Genomic DNA, 22,068 nt, shown 5'->3' on the forward strand with positions numbered 1-22,068 from the left:
GTATATTGCCTTCTTTTTTATACATATGTTTTTTATATATATGTCGTAGTAGTATGTCGTTTCATTATGATAAATATCCAAGTACAACGCACTTAGTTATGATTTCGAATTTCTAATAAATATATCTTGTTACATACTACACGTTTATTTGTTGAATACATTTGATCATGTATCGAACATTCTGAAGTTGATGCAAACAAAATAGTAAATCATTACGTTACATTGACTCGCATTGTTTTTTTTCTCTTATTTATTATTTACTTCTTTTTGTCGTGTTTACCAGTTTTCAACATCATGTGATGAAATACATCGTTCAAGGTTAATTACTTTCTTTTCTACGCAATATTGATATACGGAAATGTAACCATCCGATGCATCATCGATTGTCATTTTACATATATACATATGTATTATAAGTCCATGAAAAAATGTTTAATGTTACGTGTTACGTCAGGAAGAGAAACATTAACGTTAAAGTAATTCATTATTTTAGATTTTATATTTATTTCTATTCTCTAAGTATGTATACATATGTATGTATGTACATATTCAAACATGGAAACAAGCGATTTCAGTTGTTTTCATTTCCTTTTATGATAAATAGCAGGACTCTCGTTTCTAAAAGCAACGATAACAACGTTTGCATGTTTGTGAACGACTATGAAAAGGAGTAGGAGAAAAACTAAGATCAAAGAAAAAAATCGTATTTTAAAAGATTGAAGGTATTGTGGAAGAATGAAATTGCGCAGTACAAATCGGAAAAGGCTTGTATTTTAATTGCAATGAAACAAACAAACATCTCTCTCTCTCTCTCTCTCTCTCTCTCTCTCTCTCTCTCTCTCCCTCCTCAATCGTTACTGGTTCTGCGTTTATTGTCGCATATGCAAAATGTCACAGAAAAATATTGGCGTCACCTACGTACGTACAAATACATATATGCGTTGTATATCAATGTCAAACGAATGTCTAACTTCGTTTATAGTATTTTTCCATCAACCTCCGTAATTATCATATGATTATGCTAGGAGGAGCTAATGTTTAAAGTTGACTTAAACACATACATATATAATCGAATGAAAACCAATAAAAAGGTAATGAGACATTACAATAGCTTTTAATTAATCATTTAACCAATTCATTCGTTATTGATTATTATAAAATAAAATATGTCAGAATTTATTTATTATAAAATAGAATATATTAGAATTGATCTTCAACTCGAGTTTAAATTTCCCGCCTTTTCTCGTCGGAAGTTCGAACTTCGAAATCGTCGAAAGTTTACATTATCTATTTAAAGTCTAGTATAATGATAATGATAAGCTTTGAAGTGGTACTTTCATGGAAGTAATTTTTGAATTTGTTCCATTCATGTGAACATACAAACTTTACTATGTGATAAGTGTTATCAAAATTAATACGAATAATATAATTTCGAGAAAGGTATCATCGTGATTGATCAAAACTTTTTTTTTCTTTTTTCTTTTTATTATTCAGTCGCTTCAATGCATTAACTTTGTTACTTTTTGCACGATAAAATTATCACATTTATTGCTTTTATGGTTAAACACAATGAACTTTTGTTGAAACGTTCCGAATGTTATCTTAAAGTTTCGTTGTCCTTCGTTGCGTACAGTCCAAGACAATAATATGAATATAGTAACCTTTTTTTTGCATATTTGTTACAGAAATATAGACATTTTTTTAAATTATAATATTATCCTGTCTTGATGCGTCTAACTCATATTATCAATCTTACTGGGTATTAATGACTTCCAATATAATTTATTTTATTTATTTACAATTAATACAATTCTTTTTATCAATCGATCAAACAGTTTATGCTTAAATATGGCACACACACACACACACACACACACACACACACATATATATATATATATATATATATATATATATAAGACAAGTTATTTTTAACTCAAAAATATCTTGTTCGTTAATAATATATACTAACAAAAAAAATGTGACTAGTAATCAACAAATGTAGAAAAAGTAAAAACTAAGTCCCATTTTATAAACAATCGATCTCTTGCAATATGTATATATATAAACGATGGTTAATACGTCATAATCCTAGAAGATAAACATTCGACCGATATGTATGTTTATACTATGCATATGTATGTGATAACAGGTATTATCGTGCTTATCGTCGTAAATTCTTCGTTGTGTGTAATTAAGATTTCATTTAACAAAAATGTCAACGCATTTATATATGCATTGATATTTATTTGCAATTAGTAAAATGAATGATTATAATCGTCATAAAATAAGTCAATAGATCTTGATGATTTACTATATGGAAACGTGTAAAAAAAATAGTAAAATGACGCCACATAGTATCTCGATTGGTAATTATATTGAAAACTACAATTGTTAATGATTCTTCATCAACAACAATCGGCTGAGATCATATAGATTCCTTTGGTGAGCTCAAAATGATTTCGTGTCACGTCGGAGCCATGAGTCTTCGAGTTAATACCAAATGACTCTGCGTGTTAGAGACATATCAAGAAGCGTATTGAATAATGACCATTTGCCCGCATTGTGCTCGAATGCTTGAGTGTTCCATGACGCTTACGAATGCGCATTAAAGTAGTTTTGATGTAAATGCGTACTGACACCCGATGATTATGCGTCATTTCAATCGAGTATTTAGAACGTTTAGATGGTTTTGTTAAAACGAGGCGAGTTAATAAAAATATCATGTTCATTCGGAAGAAAATCAAGGCCGATTCTATGTAGGATCGTGAAATTAATCGTAAAATTAAATGCAAATAATTGTTATCATTATATACATATATATATGCATGTGTATATATATATATATATAATAATTATTATTATTATTCATATCACACGAGTCGAGTACATGCGTCGTGTATCTCATCGATGTGCCCTTTGATTCCTTTAACGTCCTTAAATCTATATCGAATCCGATTAAAACCAAACAATCCTAGTCCGTTAAGTAATTCGTTACGTATGCAAAAAAGAAGACTGTATATCGGCTCGTGCAATGTTGTAAACCCATGAACTCGCAATTAAAAGGCTAACTCAATGTTACATGCACAATATGTGAATCTTGAATGGCATGTAAGTCCCGACAGATTAACCCATCGAACTAAAACTCTCGCTAGTCCCCTCGTAATTCTCGAACGTTCGAATGTCAAGATGATTAATGTATGTATCTATGCACATATAAACACGCCTATGGACGTATACACCAGAGCTAGCTTAATTAAGGACCGAATTAATGAATGATCTACTCATTGGCAGTCCATCGTCAGGCGATATATGCACTTCTTTTTCTAGGTATTGCAAGCGAGCCATAATTAACGACTCGTATGATCGAGAAATTATTTGCTCGCGTAATATCTTCTCACGGTGGATCGACACAGTTTTATTTACACCGAGTTAACGATTATGAGGTATATATCTTGAATGGATAAGAAACAGGACGTATGAATGTTCTTCAGCCTGGATGAAATTTGTACACGGATGAATGGTCTTAAAACGTGTTCGCTGTACGAACGCATCAATCAACGTACTATCTATCTAGTTACATAATACGTGTTCATAATACGGTCTATCTAATACATCAAGAAAATCTTCTAAGAAAATAACTTCGTGGTAAAATGTCGAAATTCGTTAACTTCGTTAAAAGCGATAATTCTTAATAAATAAAATGTCCTCAAATAGCAAAAAAATTTAGATTATTCGAATAAAACAATTACAGTTTCTATTACGATTTTATCTTCCATTATTATATTCCATTAATAATTATCATAATTATTTCCACACTTCATAAATGATTCCTAAATCGTTCAAAATCGAGATTCGTCGATTCTAATCTCGATTGAAATGATTTTAAACGACAAGATCAAATTTCTTATGAAAAAAGATAAAGACATTCTATGTGTCTTCGTAATAGTTCGATAAGATACTATCTATGGAAGGAAAGGATAACCTCGAAAGAATAATCGAGAAATCGATATGATCCGATCATATATCGATATTATGACAATATCCCCGACAACAACGACAACGATAACAACGATAACGAAGACGAAGCAAAGACGACGTTAATTGGCCCAATCGTTTCCTCGGCTCTTGGAGGCACGTCTGGTGTGTCTCCGGCTGGGATCCCCTGGTGGGGGTCAACGAGAGAGTCACCCCTCAACTGTCGAGGATTAATAGACGAAGCGCCAGTAGCCGACAGATAACAACGAATGAAGACGCATGGAAAGTTCTCTCTCTCTCTCTCTCTCTTTCTTTTTCATCGAACATTATCCTGAGTGAGAAAAAGAGAGTCAGAGAGAGAGAGAGAGAGAGAGAGAGAGAGAGAGAGAGAGAGAGAGAGAGAGAAGTCAAAGAGGACAACAAAGATTCGACCGAGTTCAGGGCCCATGGGATTTTTCCATCGACTTGTCGACATCCAGATTTTTATCTTTCGAATAAGAATATTAAGACGCTCTTAGTAAATTTTTTATCTCAATTATTTTGCAAGATAATTTACAATGAATTTAATTAATGATTCTATCTATCTAATCTTGTATAATCCTCATTCCTTATTTTCATAATCAATTTAATCGATATAAGAATAATTTTTATCTTTGTATATCGAAGAAAAAAATATCTAATACGTAACGTAGTTTTAAAACGGGATCGACAAAAATCAGGCTAAAAAAATGTTTTGATAATTTGTCGAGAGGAAGAAACGTGTCTTGAAATATCCATAAAAATGAATTATCTCACGCGTTGATCAAAATTGAGATCAAAGCATCATGAGAATTTCTCTTAGTCAACTTTTCTTATAATCTCGTAAATGCACGATACGTTATTCTCGTACACGATAACACAATATTAACGCAACTGGTTGATAGCGAGTATTTCTTTATATACTATCGTAATATTCACATACACATAGAAAGGTGGATGTTAGCAACGTTGGTAATCGTATATAATAAGGCGGCTCCTAGACTTGTTGTTAGATAAGATAGTGGAATTTTACTGAACGTTGCATATATATATATATATATATATATATATATATATATATATACACATGTGTGTATATATGTATGTATATGTATACGTAAATCGGTAACGAGACAGCGAGTAAGATGATATGTCTCATTCAATGCGAACCACGACTCGAGAGGATCGATGATCATAAAGATGTTTACATATCGTGGTTAATACCGAACCCCTTCTACTCTATCTCTTTGCAGCGCAACAATGAACTTTTTAAAAGCGCATCTCATTACGAGTCATGAAGTTACCTTTGTTTGTCTTATCTTTCAAGCATTTTAATTATTGTCTATCGATAACGTTCAAATTCTTAATAATTCCTTTTACATTCAATAAAAAAATCATTCTCACAAGTTTTTCTTCCGAATCCTTTTTATTATGTATTATTTATAAAAATTAGAAAGAGAAAAAAAAGGGAGGGAAGGGAGAGGAAGAGATTAATTAAAATATGTATATACTGACGTTATGAATTATCATTATCTTTTTAGAAAAATGTGGACGATAGTGAATGTAAAGACGTAGTAGAAATGTTTCTTTCTTTTCTTTTATTTAATCTTGTAGATAAGAAAAAGCATATTAAATAAGTTGAAATAATTATTGTAGAAAAGAAAAAGAAAATTTAAATATAATTTATACCGACGTATTATATTCATTCTTATTACACTTGTTAGTGTTATTGCTATTATTAGAGTATATTATCTTGCAAATATTGTATCACAAACAATATCACTTTATTTATTTTCTTATCTATCATGGATTCTATTGTGATAATCGATATTTCATTGTTCCGTCATGACGGTGCATCTACAGTCTTCGCGATAATTCCATCGATTTTGCGAACAGAGCACGTTTATATATGCATACATATTTGACAGAAACTTCACAACGTAATTGAACGTGACATTAAATGAAAATCTTACGTAGGTGTAAAGTAATGAGAAGTCGCAAAATAAACCGATAAGCTATTCTATTCGTACGCACGTACGCATACACGCACGCACGCACGCACAAAATTAAGATCGCCTTGAACTCTTTCCATCCTTATTCTTTTTCTTATTCTTTTTCTTCTTCTTTTTATATTTCTCTTCGTCCTTCTCTTTGATTACGGCGAGAAAGAAAAAAAAAAGGAAAAACAAAAATTTGCCTGCTCGTCTATTTACACAATGATCACGGATAAATTATATTTTATCTTTTTTTTGTCTATTCTCATCGCTATCTCCTTTTTTTATTTATATTCTTTATGTGCAAGTATATATACATAGAGAAGGAAACATTTTCGTATTAGTTAAAAATTATCCAGGTTTAACATTCAACTCTTCGTATTAGCATGTTTTTCCGGTTCTCGTATTAATTTATCGAGTTTCTACTATTTCGGCACGGAAGGTCGAGCTAATGCAAATCTTGGTTTCTTTATATTCATTTTGGTTGCTACATATATGTGTGCGTGTGTGCGTGTGTATACTTATACATATATAAATCTGCCATTTAACGATTTGAAAGTTAAAGATCTAGAGAAGTAGAAAATTTCTCAAATAAAGGAGAAGAAGATCTTGACATTCTTTATCTTTTATTTTTCAGACGCATGCTTACGATGTCAGGCAGAAAGCAAGAAGGACTTTTACGGACGACAAGACTGCGTGGTCGTATGGGGCGAATGTAACCATTCGTTTCATTACTGTTGCATGTCCTTGTGGGTGAAGCAAAACAATCGTTGTCCATTATGTCAACAGGAATGGTCCATCCAAAGAATGGGAAAATAACGATGCGATTAGGACACCTATATTATATTTCATCATTAAACATTTTGTTTTTTTCTTTTTAAAATAATATTATGCCTCTCTTTTTCATTTGTTTTCTTTGCCTACGCACCATCTTTTGTCTAATTTTTATTTTTCGTTCAATTTTATAATTAAACGAAATATATTACTCGTATAAAACTCCGGCGTCCATCACATTCTTTGAATGTAACTATATAGATTTCGCAAAATATTAGTAAGAAAAAAAAAGGTTCGTAGAACGAGTTTTCTATACTTCTCATAATCGCCTTAGCGATTTCTCATGAATGTATGTTTACGAAATCTTAAAAAAGAATATTTCTCAAAAGATAATCTTGCATTTTTGTTTTTTTTTTATGTTATATACATGTTACAAAATTATTTTTCTTTTTTTCTTTGTTTTCTTTTTTCTTTTTTTTCTTTCATTTTCTTTTATTTCTTTAAATTTAATATTTTATGTCGATGTAAATCATTGCATTCTCTCCAATGCGAAGTTATTTTCTTTTTCTTTTCCTTTTTCTTTGTTTTCTTTTCTTTTTCTCTTATTTCTTTCAATTAAATGTCTTGTCTTAACAATGGATTTGTGAATTCATTGTTTATGTAAATCATGCATTCTCCTCTCCAATGCGATCGCATCTCTCATTGTATTATTTTAAAGTCTCGTAAAAAAGTGCGTTGATAAAAAATAATAATGAAAAAAGAAATGTATTCTGGTGAGTAAAAATACTTAAACTGTTTTAAACTGATTTTTAAATTGCTTTCCGTTGTTGTCGTGTTGTTGGTAAAAATTACACATTAGCAAATTGAAAGACGCCACGTCAGCAACATCAGTCTTGTGGATTTTTTTTCTTCAAACTCTGATTGACATAATTCTTATAGAAGTGCTGCACGATATATAATTCAACGAATAATCAACAATTACAAATTAAATATTTAATTACTAACGGCAATGAACAATTATATTTTTAACACTTTTGCTAAGGTACCGTTATTCGCGGATATGCTACCACGGTCAGAACGCAAACGTCCGCTTCAGTGTGGATCAGAACGTATACTTTGTTACGAACCAAACATATACTTTACTGCTGACAGAATGTAATATTTAATACTTTGTCGCGTCACGTAAATTATTAGTCTCTAATTCAAATCGTCTTGAACTAAAATGAAAGAAACATAATCAAAGTTGTGAATCGATGCAAAATTTTAATCGGTGATTGAAATTATTCTGTTATTCCATACCATATTCCATTCAATTATTTATTGTATTAATGATTAATAATTGAATTTTTCATCTTAATGAAATGAATATTTTTTCTTATGTATTTTTGCTATATTCTTATTAAAACACTAATCAAAATGTTAAATAAGGTGAAAATATGATTGTACGAAATAATTAGTCAATGATTTAGGACATGTCTATAGAATAATTCGTCAGTTTGAAAATTTTAATTGTTGATGAATCTCAGCGTAAATATACTGTTAATCTATGCAATATATCATAATCAATGTGTAAGAGTTTTAATTATTGAAAAATTATAACCTAGACACTTCATGAATTTAGTCAATGTGTAAGATTATGGAAGTGAGATAATTCTCGTATAATGTGAATATTGCGTTTCATAGAAATGCCACGTTATATAAATCGTGTTATACGAGATTTTTAATAGAAAAAAAATGAGGTTAGATTCCAAAGTATTTTTTTTAAATTATTTCAAGATTTTTTTTTTAAATAATATAAACCACATTGACATAACAAACAGAAAAATATTTTTATCTAATTCAAACAATTTATACAAATTAATATACAAACCATGAAATAAATAATAGTACATACATCCATGTAAGATTATAAAAATTATAAACAAAACAGTCGTTGAACATATTATAATAATTAATGTAATGTCGACATAGCATATCGAATGTTAAAAACTAATGCACTTATGCATTTTTAAAAATATATAAAGTAAAAGAATAAAAATCTAAAAATTTTAAGATCGTTTATATCGAAACTGCGTTGTTTATGTCTCGCGTTACATGAGAGTCACTATCTGAATTTTAAGATCGCATTATATTGAAACTGTGTTCACATTATATTTGGGTTACCTGTGTTTCAATTGTTATCCTTAATTTGTAGTTTTATTAAATATTGCCCAATATGAGCATATAAGATAAACAGGTTGTCACGCACTACAGTTAAGTGTTAAAAAAAAAAGAAAAAACAGAAAAGGAAAGGAAAAGGAGACAAACAAAAATAATCGATTTTGGCCACGATAGATCTCTTTGCAGATTTCCATTATAAATCAGATCAAAGTACACATTAAAAGTATAAAAATTGTTTACGATTGATGATTCGATCTAAACGATGCTTATCGCGATACGTCGCGTGAATCTCATCAAAGATTGCGTCATTTTAAAGAACAAATTCCAATGAGCATCGGCGCTCATTACTTTGCAAATTGCATAATCGTGTACTTCACAAGAAGCATGCGAATCAAGTGCGATCGATACTCGAATTTTGAATTAATTACTCGGACAATGAATTACATCATCTCACATTATGAGAGACACTTACCTTCATTTCTATAATAATAGCGGCAAGAATAATAAATTTCTTTCATCGAGATATCGAGTTAAATAAATAGCAAATATTCGAGAAATTGTATGCAATAATTGTTTTATTATAACACATTGTCAATTAACTAAATAGTTTATTCAATACCTGAAAATTTTGTGTTGTGTTATGATATAATATAATATATTATAAACAAAAAATTTTTTAATTTATAATATAATATATTATAATAAGAAAGCGAATATATTTGACAGAGAATTCATAAAAAAATAAATAAAAATTATTTGACAGAGATTTAATATTAATTAATATTAATATTAATTAAAACGAAAATATCAGGAAACAAATAAGGAGATATCATGAGATCACAAGAAATGAAATTATCGAATAAATATTGCCTGCTACGATTCTTGTTTCTCAATTGACACGTTTTTTTCTTTTCTATATCAGCATACATACATCTTTTTCTGACGTTATGAATAAAGGTCAAACGAGAAAGAAATGATGCCAATCATAGAGTGGGCGAACTAACAAATATCAACGAAAGAGAAATTGTCCCCTGTCTTCTTTCACGCTAGGTGATGTTGATGAGTAATCTTGATACGTGTCAATTATTTAAGATTTTATTTCATATTTAATGACTATATATCTTAAAAGGCAGAGGATAGGCTTCGAAATATTTTTCCTCATACTATCATAATTATCTGTTATAATGCCAAGAATTATCCGTAATTGTTCCCACGAAATAGAATAAATAATACAGAAAAAGCGGTAGTCGTTAATTGTTAAACCTTAATTATCGGAGAATTCACGCTTTGCCGTATCAGTGATTATACTTACTAAATTAAGAATATTATTTTTTCACATGTAAACATTCACAAGAAAAAATTATTCATTGTCCAATCAAATACATGTATTATCCTGCATTCGAATGGATCGATAATATGAGGAAAAACGCAAGAAAAAAGAGAGAGAAAGAAAAAAGAAAAATACATCGTCGTGAAGTTAAGTGTGGGGAATTTATTAAATTCGAGTCAATTAACTCGAACTGAACGGTCGTTCGCAGTTGTTGCTACTTCTTCGTGGTTGGTCAATTCGCATCGCGCGGTACCACCACTTGTCCACTACTCGCGAATAGCCGAAGGACATCGAGCTCCCTTCTCCTTCTGTTTGTCTGTCTGTCTCTCTTTTTCCCCTTTTCTTTCCTCTCTCTTCATCCTATCTCTTTTTCCTCATCATGTCCTTTCGTGAAACACATGCATTCTCTATCCGCGTCATTAGGTCATTTACGGTGGAGGCTCGACCAAAGGCTCGACCAATCATATCTCGAGGAAAATCGAGACGGCGCCGAGTTAGTCCTTTACGTATACTGTTATCTACGAATCTATTTATTTCTTAATATGTTTCATAGTAGATTACGTTATGTTATTTTACGATAATCAGTACACATTTTAAAAACAATAGTATTCTTTTTGATTTATCACAAGTTTTTATAAATTCTACACCGACATATTTGTGTCCTTGAAACGAACGATAGAATCTCGTAATATACCTTAGGAATATAATTTAACGATGAAGGATAGAAATGATCTTGTTGCACGCGACGAGTGACCTTTAACAATCGACCCGATCTATATCGTTCTTCCTCGTGTATATATATATATTTTTTTTTTCTCAAGCGATACTTCATGTTTTCAAACCGTGCAAGTTTTTACCTCTTTGCCTTTGAATACGATCTTTTTATTTAAAGTTAAAAAAACGTTAGTCATTTCAACAATATTGCGATCAGTCAAATAAACATATGACTGACCTATTTACGTCAAACTTTGATCAGTTATTTTATCGTTTTCATGTATGCAATTTGTACATGTATACATGCCTACCTATGTATAGGTGTGTTATATCTCATACGAGTACTGCAACGACGTGAAAGAGACTCGATGAAAGAGGCTCGGCTGGAGGCTCGACCAATCGTATCGTCGAAAGTTAAAAATAGACAATTCGTAGTTATATCGTGCTAACAGAAGTTTCGTCGAGTATTCAACACGATATATGTAATCAACGTTTTTCGATAGTTTTAAAAAAAATAGTACAAAAAATAGACGTACATATCTATGCGAATATTTTAACAGATGTATAGAAAAATTCATTTTTAACTAATTTGTGAATTGTGAATTGAATTAATTCGAACGTAGTCCATACTAATTTTAAAACAAAAACTAATTTTAGATTTCGTCTATCTTTTCTATGTAAACATGTACACGTGTTATCTCAAATACACATCTCACGTGTCTCACATGAATGTCTTTGATGTTAAGTTCGAATGACTGATATTGATATCGTACCATTATAAATGTAAATTTAAAGTTGAAATATATACCAGTTCGAAATTTTAAATGCATATAATCAAAATCCTAAAGAAATTGTATATTATTTGACGGTAGAGACCAAATATTTTCTTAGAAATTGTTGTAGAAGAGATCCATTAACGGGTTTAATCTCACCTGAATAAAAGTATAAATCTCGTGTCAACTTGATCTCTCTCGTTCGGTCTGGACTCATTCGTTTCCCATGATTCGAATGTAACTGAAGATCATAGACGTGATGGATCGCGATCGTTAAATATTTTTTGTTAACATACTTGCTCCTCGTATACAGTTAGAAGAGATCGCCTATCGTAGAAGATCGATTTTCTCTTATATAAAACATAGAAGTTGCGGCCATTATCTCGCGAGCTTCATACTTTTCTGATTCAAGGTTAGTTATACAAGCGGTAACCAGCAATTTAAAATTCGATAAAAATGACGGTGAGAATCCGTGAAAGAATTCTGCAAGAAAATTGATCCTAAGATGATCGTGTGAAAGAGAGAATCTTGTTGGCTATGTAATCTAAGAGAGTAATAGAGAGATAGAAAGAGAGAGAGAGAGAGAGAGAGAGAGAGGAGAGAGAAGGAGGTGTGGGAGAAGGGGAAAGAAGACGAGGAAGAAACGTGAATTCTACGAATAGAAAGCGTGCCGATCGAAAATTACATCTAAGAGAATTCTGAACGGAGAAAAGCACGCTTTTGCGAGTACACTCAAGACGGCAAAAGATACGAATTATTGGCCTCGAAGCCTTTCTATAAACCATACGGAGAAAGAGAACGTTAGTTGAATGTGTACGTAACGAAATGTTTGTGTATGTGGTAGAAGAGACATACGAATTCACGCAATATGCGTATATACGTATCGTTGATCGATTCTGAATTTATACTTTCTTGGAATGAAATGTAAAATTGTTTCAAATTTTAATAGAGATATAATAGCTACGGTTTCTAAAAGTTGACTTTAATTGCAAGTTTTACAAATTAGAAGAAAAGATTTACTCTTTCGAATAAAATGTAATTACTCAAAAAAAAAATTTTACAGATCTTAACGAATTAAATAATTAAATTCAATTTTCTAAGGAAAAAGAAAAGTAATTTCGATTTCTATCGAACGGTTATTACCAGGACTTTCCCGCGTAAATTACGAGACGAAAGTTAACTAGTCGAGCCCCTGTGAATGGCGCCTTCTGATTGGTCATTGCGTACGGTTAAAACGTAATCTAAGAACCAGTTCTTATTGCGTCAGTCGCTATTATAACGAATTTTTACATACACATATATCTAACGAGAAGCATGTAAGATGACTAATTTGATACTACTCAATCCCATTATATGATCATTAAATAGCAATTTGATATTAAAATATTTATTATATTTAATCCCGTATCGAAGTTATTAAAGTTTTTTCTTTCTTTTTTCTTTACATAAATTTTATCTCATAACTTTCGTCTCTTTAAGAATGTATGTGTTTCATTTAAAGAATTTACTTCTTATAGTATATATTCCTTATCTTCTTAGTATATATTTCTTCTCAACAATAAACTTATTATCAAGTTATCAGATGCACGTGTCATTCCTCGTGCCTTTCATTCCAGCAACGATTCGCGATTTACGTCATTTCGGCATACGAACGTCAAGAAATGATAATAGTAAATGATGAAGAGCCAATAAATAGAGTAAAGCGAGAGCACATTCAATTCTCTACTAAAGATAGAGCAGAGGGCAGGTAGGTGATACTTAAGAGACTCGCAAACGATCCATGTAATTGGTGTGGTCATTTTTTTTCGTAAAATAAAAAATCAAATTTTTTTAGAAAGACATTTTTTAAAAGAAAGGATGAAAGGATGACCGAACTTGCTATATAAAAGCAATACCTACTGCTTTCGTCTCGGAATGCGTTTATATTTAGTGAGTCAACGTGCTGGAAACGAAAGGAACGAAAGAGCATTGTCGGATTCAACCAATGTATTTTCAGCTGTCTATATTGTTCTAACAGGATATTCAACACAATACATCTGGTTTGATATTTTTTTCTTTGTTAAACGTAAGGAAATTAAAATCGAAATGAATATTCGAATGAATTTTTGTTTTTTACTGAAAGGAAAAGCATTTTTTCAAATAGAATTTAAGGTGATAACAGAACGAATTTTGGAGTACATTAAACAGAGTCTAAAGTCTTCTTATTGACTGAATCATAAAAAAAAGAATGGAAAGAATGTGGGCTTAAAATCGACGTCAACGTTTCGAAGTTCACAAATGTAAATGATTCTGATTGTTTTACTATATCTAAAGAAAAGAGTGGGAGTGCAAATGAAAAGACTATCTATCATTGAATCACTTTCTATCTTTGGGAGATCTTTAACAAGGAATTATTTCGTAGATAAGAGAAAACAAGAAAGAGAGAGTGGAAAACGTACTTTATTCACTGTTTATCATTTTTTATGCTGACATGAAATATTTATGTATAAATCGTTCATTTGTCAAAGTGATTAACTACGCAAAAACAAAAAATTAAAAAAATTAATAAAATTATAAATGTATACTGTATTTTTAATTTTTTTGTAAAATACGTATTTAAACATACATTGCATGTATGTGTATATATATAGAATGTATTATTACGTGTATATTAAATTTATGTTATGACATGTAAGATAATTCATTTAATTTAATTTTATTTAACTTGATAAAAATTTTGGCTTCTGAAGTAAATTATTTATTTACTTACAAAGTTTCCTCATTTAATAGCTGCTAATCGTCAAGAAAATTTATTTTAAATATAAAAAGTGAAATGCTACCAATCAAGTATCAATCAAGTCCTTTAGTAATAACATTTTTTTAATTGCAAAAAATAGAATTAGTCATTTTGCTTTGAATGGCTCATATGAGTGTGTGTGTATATATATATATATATAAAATATTGTGTGCACGTCACGATGAGAGAGCTGATGAAACTTTCGAGATCGTCCGTTACATCCTACGTGACCAACTCCATGTGCCTTATAGGACACGCCTACTTCGTCATTCTGTCGGTTTTTATAAAACACTTCGAATACGACGACCCCTTCGAACGTACACATATACACGTTTTCTTATATATATATCGTCCTTCGTCGTGACGTATACCACGTCACGTTTTATCACTGTCGAGCCCAGACGCTATTTATCAGTGGCGTGGCCACTCATTTCTCACAAGATTCATTTTCGACTTTGGAAACAGCTTATTTAATATGATAACAATTGGTTTTTCCATTTTTTTAACTTTTTATATTTCTTAACCATTCTTAAAATTATTTTTTTGAAATTATTCATTGTTGCAATCTATGAAAGATCTTCGATAAAGATAACAAATATTAGCAAATAATATCAAAAGAAGAGTTCAATATCGATAGTAGCTTATAAGAACAATTTTCAAATAGATCTGATTAGATTTGATAATATTTGCGTACTTTATATCAATAAAATCAAAGTATACATCTCAATATTCATTTCGAAGGGTATTTTATAATTTTACCAATAACTTTTTATCGAAATTTCTATATAAAATTGGTTAAGCAAACTTTGCATTGTTCATGGTAATATATATACTTTCTTATTTTTCTTTTTTCGTAGTAATTTTGAAGAAATTTATAATTTGAACTAATCGCATTTCAACCGCGTGTACATATATTTCTATTTAAAAAAATCCTAGTTACATCAGACAAAAGTTACGATTTCAGAAATTAAAATCTTTTTGTTCCTTTACGAAATCTTTTTTAATTTTAATTAAATCCAATATCCAAGTTAAGAGAAATCCAAAATACTTTTGATCTATGTTGCATCATTTTGTGAATTATCAATCCGAGGAATACTGAACGATTCATTTCCTGGAAGCTTCAAGTCATGCATCAACGAGTCATCGTGTGGCGCCTATGTCGCAGGTAGAATGTGAAGGTCATCCCGGTCGAACAGAGGCTCGTCGCGTTCAACCAATCAGATACACGGACGCGCTAGAACCGCCTTTCTTTTGGTATGCTGAGTCCGCATAGTAACAGCGTTCTGCTTCTTTTTGCCATCATCCTCTCCGTTTCTCCCCTAATCGTTCTATAAACATTCGTTCTATGACTAGGCCCATTTCAACGAGTTTTTAAAGAAACTAATAAATCATTGTATAATTAACTTTTGATTATATTAGTTATGTCATTGATATTTACTCAGTGAATAGTGAAAAAGATCATGAATATCGAAAAACGAATATTTTCTTTTCTGTTTTTTGGCCATTAATTGAACATGATCGTTGTAAAAAATGATTAGAAAATAGCTTGATATCTTATTTTATTGTTATATTTTACAATTAATCGCGTAAAATTCAATATATATATATATATATTGTGTGTATGTTTATGACTAAGAAAACTATTAATAAAGTGAGGATTTATTATTATTATCTTTATTACCTAGAAATAGATTTATGTACACATATAATATCATTATTTAATTCGCAGTTTTGTATATTCTCAACGAGAGCTCTTCATTTATTATGATAAAAATATAATAAGTACAATGGCCTTAATTATCGATTAGTGTCGCGACATAAAGTAAAAAGTATTATTATTCGATGTTAAGTATATTTTGTTGGAATCATCGATATTTGTTTTTCCTTTTGTTTTTTTTCGAATTTTCTAAGTTTTTTTAATAGTGTGAATAAATGATTTGCTTAACTTTTTCGTGAAACATTGTCGACTTTCATTAATAATAATAATAATAATAATAATAATAATAATAATAATAATAATAATAATAATTGAAACTACAAAATGATGAAATTTCATAATTAAAATGACATTGAGAGTTCAACGTCCAGATCTTCCATTTTGAATAGATAATTCTAGTGCTACAATATTACATAATATCACAAAACTGTAATAATTAGTTTAATAACAAATAAAACTGTACAAATAAAATCATTATTGTCGCAATATTGCCTTAGACGAAAAAAACTTCCCTTTAAAAACTTAAAAACAACATCGATACTTTTGGTTAATACATTACATTTTCGGGGATACATATATATATATTATATATATATATATAATGCTAGAATGTAATTATATCATTCGTATACATTCTTCATTGCAACCTATTTAATGTGAATCTATTTCAATATATTAAAAAGAAAGTTGACAACAAAACAAGTATCGATTATCTGCACAGTATAAATGACAATTTGTTTACTTATATTAATCATTAATTAAATTAGTATCAAAACTGTACAATTTAAAGATAAATTTTATTATGCTACATAATCCCAATAAGTTTCATCGCTTAATACGTAAAGATTTGATTAAAAAATACTTTTGACTTCCTAATAATTTCTGAATTAATTGTATTTTACATTATAAATAATGCTTACTACTGATCATTGATATACATATTTGTATGTTGTCGAATGCAAGATAATATTATACAACTTATAATATATATAAAATGTTAATTAAAAATGTGAGTATTATATTTTTATTTTAAATCTGTATATCTTCCAAAAATATTTAGACATTAGATTTTTTAAAAACGATCTTTTTTTAAGGCATTTCTTTCTGAAATTTTTCTTTTAAGTGAATATTTCAATTTATATTTATTGACTTCATTATTTTGTATGGCTGAATAACAATAAAAAAATATTCTACAAACGTAAATCATATTTTGAACACTTTATGCGTCCATTAATTTAGGAATGTTCCATTAGAATGTTGAACTTCCATAAGAATACTGCATAAAATAGTATTTTGTATTACATTACAATAACAGATATTTCTCCACAATATGAATCATGATAAATACATGTATAAGAAAATTTTATGGAACATATTTCTACATAATATTGATCTTAGAAATATCATTTTCTAGAATTTCAAATATTAATGTTTCAAACGACCCATTTGTGCAGACAATAATTTGTGTGCCATCTTAAAACCATAATACTAACAGTTTTGTATTATTACATTGACAATACATAATTTTCAAAGAATAATATCTTATGACATTACAAATAATTTTATCTAGTAATATTTCAATAGAAATAATGTTATTTTCAAATGATACAAACATTTCTTTATGATTCATTTGAACATGAATTTTTGTTGCCTATCACAAATAGATTTTAAAAATCACGTTCAAATACGTAATTTCTTTATATTTTAACAAATATGTAATTACATTTATAATTATGTTTTGTTATAGAAAATAGAACAAGATTAATACATATAAGTTATTAAAACCTGTTATACGTATATAAAAAAAAAAATATTTGTTATTTGGAGAATTCCATTTTAAATAAAAATATAAATTTGATAAAAACAAGAAGTATTAAAAAACATATGTTAAAATTTTCTAGTACATTAATATAGTGTAATACAAATTAAAAAAAAATTTTAATGATTTATTAATTCTTAAAATAAAGTGGCATACGTGGCACATTATTCTTATCAACAATTTGTCAATAGACTAAATAATCTGTGCAGCATACATAGTTCTTTATATCATATTTAATTAGTAACTTAAATGACATTGTAATAATTAATGAAATGTTCATCATTATATCATGAAAACAGATAAGCAATTGCCATTTTCATAAATTTACACATCCACCGCCACTAATATTTTATATAGGAAAATATATATCCTATTTTGAAAATTAATATATTTATATAAACATAGTAATTTGTATTATGTTTTATTTATTCACAAGATTTAATTTAAAAAGTCAGTCAAAGTATTTTTTCACTTGGTGTATAAATTATTTTAAGAAAATATATTATGGCAGTGAATGAGTCAAATATCAATGTTTTGAATGTCTTGTTATAGCCAAGGCACTTTTTATTTATTCTACATGGAGTAGATATAAATTGATATCTTATTTATTTCTCCAATATTATCAGCCATGTATAAACCAAAATTATATACAAGTTCGCAAATTATTCAGGAACCATTTAGAAATTGTTCAAGAAAAATTTATGAACTTTATTTATACGTAACTTTAGAACATCTTGCTTTCATAACATTAATATTATTGGCAAATAGTTCATATATTTATATATAAATTAATATGTATAAGCTCAGAAATAATTGGAATGTTTAAACTTTTCAGAATAAATTGTCTAAACATTATTATACTTTACATGATCTACAATATAATTATGACTGTTTACATCAGGCATATTTAGCACTTTTCCTCTTCTGTGTCTACTATTGCAATCATTAATGAAAGCATTTAATGGAATCATAATAATCTCATCTCACCTATCAACAATTTGTATGTCTTGCGCCTCTCATTAGAGGAATCAAAATACTTGGGCTTTGAGCTTGCCTAAGAAATGGATGCTGTAACAATTCAGCTGCTGTTGCTCTTTGAGCTGGATCACGAACAAGCATTCTTTCAAGGAATCCTTGAAGACGTGGACTAACCTACAATTATTGTGTATTTTTTTAATTACATAATAAACAATAAGTCAGATTTTATAAGAACATTCCTTACTTTATGAGAATTTTTTAATTTTGGAGGTGGCATATCTCTTATACGTCTCATAGCTTGTAAAGGAGGTTCATTAAAAAATGGTGGTTCGCCATCAACCATTTCAATGATCATTATCCCTAATGACCAAATATCTACTTCAGGCCCATATGGTAATCTATAAAACACGATATAAGAATTATAATTTTCTAATGTATGTAGAAAAATATAATTATTGATATAACAGGTAATATACCTAGAAATAACTTCAGGACTCATCCAATATGGTGTTCCAACCAGAGATTTTCTCTTTGGTAATTCTTGAGAGACTTGAGCACAGAAACCAAAATCAGATAATTTCACTCTTCCATCTGCCGTAAGTAATATTGAATCAGACTTAATATCTCTATGAATAACTCCCTGTGAGTGTAGATATGCCAATGGCTTAAGACATTGAGAACACACTGTTGCAATTTGACTCTCATCCATGCGCGAGTGTGTTACAATATCCGTTAATGCACCACCCTCCAAATATTCCATCACAACCCAAAGCTCATCATCTACTAGGAAACTATCATACATCTCTACTATATTAGGATGATGATAATCCCTCATAATAACAACTTCATTAAAAAGCAATTCTCGCCTTTGTTGTTTTCTTAAATCCATTTTTTTTACTGCAACTTGACGATTTGTACTTTTATCTGTTGCTATACATACAGTTCCTGTACTACCCTCTCCAATCTTCAAAAAATTTTCTAAATTTTCTCGAGGATCTCCTCGACTTACCTACGATTTTTAAAGTGTATAGAAAAATTATAAATTTAAACATATGATCTATAGTTATGTTTACTTACCACCATTTGTAAAGCTGCCCGAAATTGCTCATGTGTTAGTCGCTGTTCAGCAGTCTGTTTGTTGGAACTATTTGAACTTGAGCCAACTGTTAAATTACCTGATGATAACGCATTTTTCATATTTTGATTTTGATCTGGAGTTGAAGTGGTTCCAGCAACTGTGGAAGGAACATTTGGCTTTGATAAGTTATGCATTGACTGTGAGGTTTCCATTGGTTTCTTCAAATGAGGTTGCATCGTAGATGGATTTTCACACATATTATAATTTGGAGGATATTTATTAATATTATGAGAGCTCAATTGACTTAATGGTCTTTGTGAGGCTATTGATCCAACTGGTGAAATTTTTGGTTGCAATTTTTGTAATAACATATTTTGAGCAACTTGATCTCTTGTAGATACTTCATTGATTGGAATCTGGCGATATTTAATGTAAAGTAGAATTTATTTTTAATCAGATTATACCAGTTATAATTTGCATAATAGATCTTTACATGTCAAACATTATTTACCTGAAGATTGCCATTATATTGATTTGATGCCATCGTCATTTGAGCATTTAATCTGTGGAATTCAGATTCTGGAACTTGTGGAGTAGTTGGATTTGACGTTGAGCTTTGTGAGTTAACAATTGGACTTAAATTTTGAAAATTAATAGATAAATTAGGAGCATTTTGTCCAGCATGAGTCAAATTTGGTGAAGACTGCATATTAGGGTTTAAGTTTTGAAGATTTGGAATCATATTTTGAATGTTAGGGTTTAATCCAGATGTAACACTTGGCGAATTTTGTCTCATTTTTTCAAGGTAACTATGTGGTTTTCCAAAGTTTGTATATCCTTGCATTTGACTAGTATTTGAAGATACTTCTTGTCCTTCAGGAACAGATGGTGGAAGATTAGTATTATGCCTGTAAAATAAAACAAAATTTTAGAAATAATAAAGAACATTAATTAAATATAAAAAATATATGATTACCTGTAATCTCTCCTAAGTCGTGGAGGACTTGAAGAACGAAGTGAATTTGATCTGGCAACTGTACTAGTTTTGGGTAATCCATTTTCTGTAGTTTTATCATTTATCAATACTTTTACTCTAGGATCATTATGTCCTCGTACTATAGTCTTTAAATCAAGAATTTCTGTAGGTGTAATTTCACTTGGGTCTACTAATGGTAATGGTCGATTGGTTGATTTAAGGATCTGATTATTTCCTACTATTGAAGCCCATTGTAGTGGTAATCCAACAAACTTGCCCTCTCGTTTATCAAATCCTGTATGGACTCTATGTTCAAAGTTTGTTGGTGTAGATATTTGTGGTTTCTTCTTTTTCTTAGCAAACATTGTTAGCCCCTGTCTTTTCAAAAATATATTAAATTAATCCAAGGTTTATTGTAATGTTTCATTATGAGAATAAATATAAAAAAATTAAAAATTAATTGTAGATATTAGAATAAAGTACAAAACATGTTAAGAACATTATTATAAAACTTGTCAGATACTATGTTTTATAGAAAATGACATTTCTGATTTATTCATTTGTATTTAAATAAATGTTTATTAAAGTCTCAAAAATAACAAATATTGCAATAACTTTCGAAAGTATAATAAAATGTATACAGTATGTAACGTAAAATACTATTAATCATAAATATATAACGATTATCGGGAGAAGCCAAATGACAGTAAAGCCTACCGATTCGTGATGCAGTAACTTCGACGGGGCTTCTTCAATACTTCGAATGCACTTTTACAATATAACACTTTTTACTGTAGTTGGAATGTATTAAAGAAAACTATGTTAATTGTATGTACAGTTTCTCGACTCCACCTGATGTTCACTTTTATACTATACTCTTATACTACCAATACTAACGTACATAACACTACTTTTAGTGTGTAAGCAGAACAACTGAAACTCAGCTACTTCATTCGAGATGGCGCTTCGTAATCCGACAGTGC

General features: G+C 29.6%; 2 protein-coding genes and 2 long non-coding RNA genes across 6 annotated transcripts in view; 3 read left to right on the forward strand and 1 right to left on the reverse strand.

Annotated features, from left to right (window-relative positions):
* Window positions 1-6,621, forward strand: part of LOC124427044 — a 12,219-nt gene extending 5,598 nt beyond the window's left edge. Inside the window, exon 3 of the long non-coding RNA XR_006942857.1 lies at window positions 3,331-6,621. This is a non-coding gene — a long non-coding RNA (uncharacterized LOC124427044). The remainder of the gene's footprint in view (window positions 1-3,330) is intronic.
* LOC124427042 (RING-box protein 2) overlaps window positions 1-6,892 on the forward strand; it is a 34,308-nt gene extending 27,416 nt beyond the window's left edge. For both annotated transcript variants that reach the window (XM_046969477.1, XM_046969478.1), the window contains exon 3: window positions 6,628-6,892. In XM_046969477.1, coding sequence (XP_046825433.1) covers window positions 6,628-6,809 — 182 coding nt within the window. In that variant the 3' untranslated portion in view covers window positions 6,810-6,892. The remainder of the gene's footprint in view (window positions 1-6,627) is intronic.
* A 1,794-nt stretch (window positions 6,893-8,686) lies between these two features.
* Window positions 8,687-14,302, forward strand: LOC124426794. The gene is made up of 2 exons (XR_006942793.1): window positions 8,687-13,488; window positions 13,576-14,302. It is a non-coding gene; the product is annotated as an uncharacterized LOC124426794 (long non-coding RNA).
* A 4,305-nt stretch (window positions 14,303-18,607) lies between these two features.
* Window positions 18,608-22,046, reverse strand: LOC124426839 (serine/threonine-protein kinase PAK mbt). Of its 2 annotated transcripts, none has more exons than XM_046968993.1 (7): window positions 21,803-22,046; window positions 21,086-21,459; window positions 20,621-21,017; window positions 20,109-20,525; window positions 19,508-20,040; window positions 19,276-19,429; window positions 18,608-19,205 (listed from the first exon to the last, which is right to left on the reverse strand). In XM_046968993.1, exons 2-7 carry the CDS (start codon window positions 21,448-21,450, stop codon window positions 19,044-19,046), a joined length of 2,028 nt encoding a protein of 675 aa, XP_046824949.1. In that variant the 5' UTR covers window positions 21,451-21,459; window positions 21,803-22,046; the 3' UTR covers window positions 18,608-19,043. The 2 variants fall into 2 exon arrangements, with proteins under 2 accessions (XP_046824949.1, XP_046824947.1); XM_046968991.1 differs by having other exon boundaries at window positions 21,086-21,463; window positions 21,803-22,044.
* Between the last annotated feature and the right edge of the window lie 22 nt (window positions 22,047-22,068).

Source organism: Vespa crabro, chromosome 9 (assembly GCF_910589235.1).
Source record: "Vespa crabro chromosome 9, iyVesCrab1.2, whole genome shotgun sequence".
NCBI lineage: Eukaryota > Metazoa > Arthropoda > Insecta > Hymenoptera > Vespidae > Vespa > Vespa crabro.

Coding starts and splice junctions, on each gene's coding strand:
- LOC124426839 (XM_046968993.1), bottom strand. CDS start 21,450: ATGTTTGCTAAGAAAAAGAAGAAACCACAAATATCTACACCAACAAAC. Junction 20,041..20,108: donor GGGCAGCTTTACAAATGGTG/GTAAGTAAACAT, acceptor TAAAAATCGTAG/GTAAGTCGAGGAGATCCTCG. Junction 19,206..19,275: donor AATTAAAAAATTCTCATAAA/GTAAGGAATGTT, acceptor CAATAATTGTAG/GTTAGTCCACGTCTTCAAGG.